The sequence below is a fragment of the Merops nubicus genome, unplaced genomic scaffold (assembly GCF_000691845.1).
Source record: "Merops nubicus isolate BGI_N331 unplaced genomic scaffold, ASM69184v1 scaffold41339, whole genome shotgun sequence".
Lineage (NCBI taxonomy): Eukaryota > Metazoa > Chordata > Aves > Coraciiformes > Meropidae > Merops > Merops nubicus.
The window spans coordinates 1-5,010 of record NW_008631005.1 but is presented as its reverse complement, the minus strand read 5'-3'; the positions used below and the strand labels follow the sequence as shown (position 1 = coordinate 5,010).

Below are 5,010 nucleotides of genomic sequence, written 5' to 3'. Positions count from 1 at the left end.
AGGGAAAGTAATTCATGTCAGTAAACAATCCAAATACTGGCACTGATCCAAACTCTTCTTGTTACACTTGTGAGCTCACAAGACGGTCAGAGGTACTGTGTCTGGCTGTGGTGTTGCTGCTTGCAGGTCTAACCTGGTGAGCTACCGAGCCCACAGTTCCCTAAGAGTGTAACATCAACAGCAGCTGAGACTGTCAAAAAATCCAGAGGCAGTGAAGAGTCTCTGTGTGAGATTTTTGTTGGTATTTGGCCCTTTTCCAGCTCATGACACACTGGAAAGACGAAATTCAGTTTTAAAAGAAGTTTAAAATTCAGAAAAGACTCCTTTTCCAAATTTTGGGTGAAGGCTGAAATGGGATGTTTTATATTAATTGCATAGTCAAGGCTTGACAAATGTGTCTCTGTTAATTTACACAGGTCCTGATGGAGAGAAGGCCTGGCCAAAGAAATACCCATTTTGTGGAGGAGTTTTCCAATCACCAATAGATTTCCACAAAGATATTCTCCAGTATGATTCTGATCTCTTGCCTTTAGAATTCATAGGCTATAATGTGTCCTCCACTGACCATTTTACGTTGACCAATAATGGCCATTCAGGTAAGGGAGCTCAATAACAGCAAACAGTTGTGAAGGAAAGAGCTGCTGGAGCTTATGTTTATTTTGTTACACGGGCGAACTGCTTTGACTATCAGATAAAACTAAGCTGTAATGATGAAGCCTTCACATCAGCATACCTATATCTCGAGAACAGACTAAGGAAACCTGGGAATGTATGCAGTACAAATGGATTCACAGTAAGACAAATTGACTACAGTGTTTAAATAAACTCTAGGCATGTCAGAATTAAATCTTAAGCTTTTCTTACTACTTGGGTTGGAGTGTTCCAAAACAGACTTTGTGATTCTGTTAAAAGGAGATATACTGATAAAATATGGGTGCAATAGGTCTCTTTACATTCCAGTCTAATTGAAAATAGCTCAGCTGAATTATGGGGGGGTGAGGGGAGGAAAAAAAAACCACTAGGAGCACCATTCTGTTCCTTTGACTTGAGATACAAACCTCTTTAGTGTAAGATAAGACAGATAGATAAGACAGGAAAATAATTAGAAGTAGTGTACAAACAAGCCCTCCACTGTTGTACTAAATCAAAGTGTCAGGACAGTAGGTAAAAGCAGAGAAGATACAGTTTCGTAAAGGCATACTATATGGACACAATATACAACACCAATCCCACTGTTTTTTATTCCTTCCTGAAACACTTTTTAACCTCCTCTATTGCATAAGTAAGAATGTGCTATAACATGGCCTCTGCCTCTGCTCTCCTCTGGCATGCTTGGTTAAAGGATGCCTGACATGCAAAAAACTTTTTTTTCCCTCAATCTTTCAGTGGGGTAAACCTGCTCTGTATAACACCATTCTTCACTAAGGGCCAGCCTCTTAAGGTATGGTTCCTTGTTTTCCTCTTGATCCATCAAAATTTCTCCATCAAAACCAGGTTACTTTAGACTAGGAATGGCTGGAACACCCTTTCGTTGTGAATCTTCTTTTCCTAAGAGCCTTTCTTGGTCCTGAGCAAAAGGTTGTACTGTCACAGCTCTATGTATTAGGCTGATGTGACAAGCAATAGGCAGAGAAGGAAACATTGTCACTGTGGACTTGAACAGTGCCAGAGAGCAAGTGGAGACAAAAAGAACACCGGGGACATGCAATCCGCTCTAGAAACTTCACTCAAATACAAACCTTAATTGCTCTGAGTAATGAAAAACTAACCTCTGAAAGAGTGATCTTTACACCATCTGCTGCTATCTTCTCTTATGGCTAGAGAGGAAATGAGTGGGATGTTTAGTATTGTGGTAACAGCCATTCCTAGAGATAATTAATGTGCTTCACCAGCCAGCTAATCCAGATACAATTATCAACTTCAGCTAGACAGTAGAGCTCTGAAGAGGCTTTTTAGCTGTTCCTTCAATAGGGTTTTGAGCCTTGTTTCCCCTGCAAAACATGTCTGGGACAGTCCAGAAGCAAATAGTATTCACATTGGAAAATAATAAAGATAAATTGCAAAGAAATTGGTCTGTTCTTCACATAAACTGTTGCTTTATAAAGTACCAAACTTCTCAAGTGAAAAACTCTGTTTCTGCTGAGTTAAGAATTACTACTGTAAATTCTATTTAAAAACAAAACAAAACAAACAAACCAGCCTGTCTTCTACACTGGAAAGCATTAGTGAGCAGGAGGGAGGGTAAAGGATACATACAAAAGTCTTCCTTCAGCATGTCAGAAGAGGAGATGCTAGTTATTAAGGCCTGTGGGTATCTTGCTGCTTGTCATCAATGCTCTGGTTTTAGAGGGGCTGGGGAGGGTGGGAAGTTTGTTTGGTTTTGCCGCATGTTCCTAAAAGAAGAGCCAGAGGAATTCAGCATAACACACATTTAAAAATACCATGAGATATATTCATTTGTTAAGCCATTTTCAACCCTTATAAGGAGATTGAAAAAAGACATGTGAGCTTAAGATTTGCTTCAACATGTCAATAACTGTCAATAATTTTGCATTCTTCAGGGAGAATAAAGATATCCATTAGCAACGGTCCTCACATTCAATTTCTTTAGTTTAAGAAAATAGAAAAGATATATTCTAGATTCTTCTGAATTACCTAGAAAGTGTTAAAAACAACTAAAGTGTTTGATTCCTACCACAGACTGAGATAGATTTAAGAATCTGCTTTGTTCATGTTCCATACGTAATGTACTTCGACACAGTATTTTTATCTGCCCTGTGCTTGAAAATTCTGGTATCATTTGCTCCCATCTGGTTTTGGTCTGCTTACAGTGAAAATGTACCTGTTGCCTACTATGTACATCAGAAACCTCCCATTTGAATACACTGCATCTCAGCTTCACCTACACTGGGGAAACAGCAACAAGTCAGAAGGCTCAGAGCACACAGTCAGTGGGAAGCATTTTGCAGCAGAGGTAAGACTAGCTTGGATCAGTGCTGTGGTTTGGGGTCAGGGCAGCCCCCAGAACCGTAACAGACACTCTCTGTTAACACTCACCCTCCACTCTTGAAAGTGAAAGAGAAAGGGAATAAGGGAGAGAGATTTGTTGATTAGAAAAGAGCTTTAATACTCCCAGTAATAATAATAGTAATAATGACAATAAAATAGACTATGCACGAATATATACACAGTTAGTACCGAACCCAACTCCCCCCCGATGGCAATACGTCACCGTCACCCCCAGCTGGGGAGCAGCCCCCAGGGAAGGGTCCCAGGCTGGACTCAGCTACAGACTGGGTTCAGCCGACGGATTCTGGCAGTCAGTTCTGGAACTCGGTTCAGAAACGCAGGGCTCGGGATCAAAGGCAGTATGGATGAAGTCCTCCTCGGATGCCATCCACTGCAGCAGAAGCAGCCCGTCCAGCAGCAGAAGACAGAAGAGAGCACAGGAAGGGGTGGCAGAAGGCCTTGCCCCTTCCTGTCCTTCAGCTCTTACTGGTTATGCCGGCTGTGGGATGGAACATCCCACTGGTGAATCTTGGGGTCAGTTATTCTGCCTGCTCCTCCCTGCAGGTGTGGGGTGCTCTCTGCCCCCCTCTGTGTGGGATAGAAGCTTAGCAGTGGCCTTGGTCTGCTTACTAATCCCTGGCAGCAACTCTAAACATGAAGTCTTATCACTGTTGAAACCAGACAGTTTATGAAAACACTGCTAAATTCAGACAGAGCAGTTAATTACAAGAGCTTTAGCTAAAAAGTAAAATCATTGAGCAGAACCAGCTCTATTTACCCCAAACCAGGACAATCAGGGAAAGAAACAAAGAAGGTTGGGCAGGTCCCATTGTTTCAATGTGGGATCTTTATCTTGGGTATATGACTGTAAAAAGCTTCAGGGTTCTATTCCAAATATTTGTGGATATGTACTAAAAAAAATAATTGTGCACTGCAAAAAAGGATGGAATCCAAGGTACTTTCACAAATATGCCACAAGTCAGGGAGTTGGCATTTAGATTCTATACTCAGGGCTAGCACTGGGTCACTTGAGTAATTTCAAGCAAACCACTAGATATTTGAAATCTTGGTTCTTATCTGTAAACCAGATATATCTTTTAGCTGCACAACATTGCTTCCCTGTCAATATTTACTCACCTTCTTCTATCCAACGAAGAACTATTTATTATCTGTTCTAATCCTAAATAATGGATTTGGGAATGGATTTCAAAATGCAGTACCCATCAGATACTTAACCTGAAATGCATAATTTGCTTGTGTAACAGCACTTTAGGAAGCTGCTTCTTCTCTAGTTACATTTAACACTGGGTTTTGCATGTTAAACATCAGAGAACCCCAAGAGTGCTAAGGTGTCACTTCTTCAGAAAAATTTACTAGTTCTACAGTCAAGATGCCTTGAAGCTGAAGTGACTGATCCTCTTCCCCCACTCCCCGCTATGCAGAGGAGGGTGCATAACTCAGCTATGCTGCGGCTGGGAGCGGGAGTTCCAGGACCTTCTGCTTTTCTCTAAACAGATCTTACCTCCACACCCAGAAATCACTGAAGGCTCCCAGTTTATTGACTTAGCCTGTGGTGGATGATCCTTTTTAGCTGTGAAACAAAAATGTGAGCATGCCCTAGATGCTACCATAATGAAGTATCTCATTCTTTGTAGCTGCATATTGTACATTATAACTCTGAGAAATATCCAGATATAACAGCAGCAATGGACAAAGGAGATGGACTGGCAGTTTTGGCTATTCTTCTCGAGGTAGGATGCAGGACATGTTTGGGTTTTTGTGTTTGTTTGTTTGTTTGTGTTTGTTTTTGGTGTTTGGGTTTTTGTTGTTGTTGTTGGTTGGTTGGTTGTTTTTTGTTGGGTTTTTGTTGTTGTTAAGAACATGTTTTCAATCATTAAGTCGAAATCCTTAATATGCAAAATTACCTAGATTATTTAACAATGCTGTGGCTGAATAAAAGTTCTACCTTTCTTCTTTGCCATGGTTTGGGGTCAGGGCTGC

At 41.0% G+C, this 5,010-nt stretch overlaps 1 protein-coding gene across 1 annotated transcript in view; it reads left to right on the top strand.

Moving 5' to 3' along the window:
* The window catches only part of CA12 (carbonic anhydrase XII), a gene marked incomplete at its 3' end in the record, with an annotated part of 13,950 nt that extends 9,190 nt beyond the window's left edge, over positions 1-4,760 (top strand). Inside the window, exons 3-5 of the mRNA XM_008947462.1 lie at positions 417-596; positions 2,832-2,974; positions 4,665-4,760. Coding sequence (XP_008945710.1) covers positions 417-596; positions 2,832-2,974; positions 4,665-4,760 — 419 coding nt within the window. The remainder of the gene's footprint in view (positions 1-416; positions 597-2,831; positions 2,975-4,664) is intronic.
* Between the last annotated feature and the right edge of the window lie 250 nt (positions 4,761-5,010).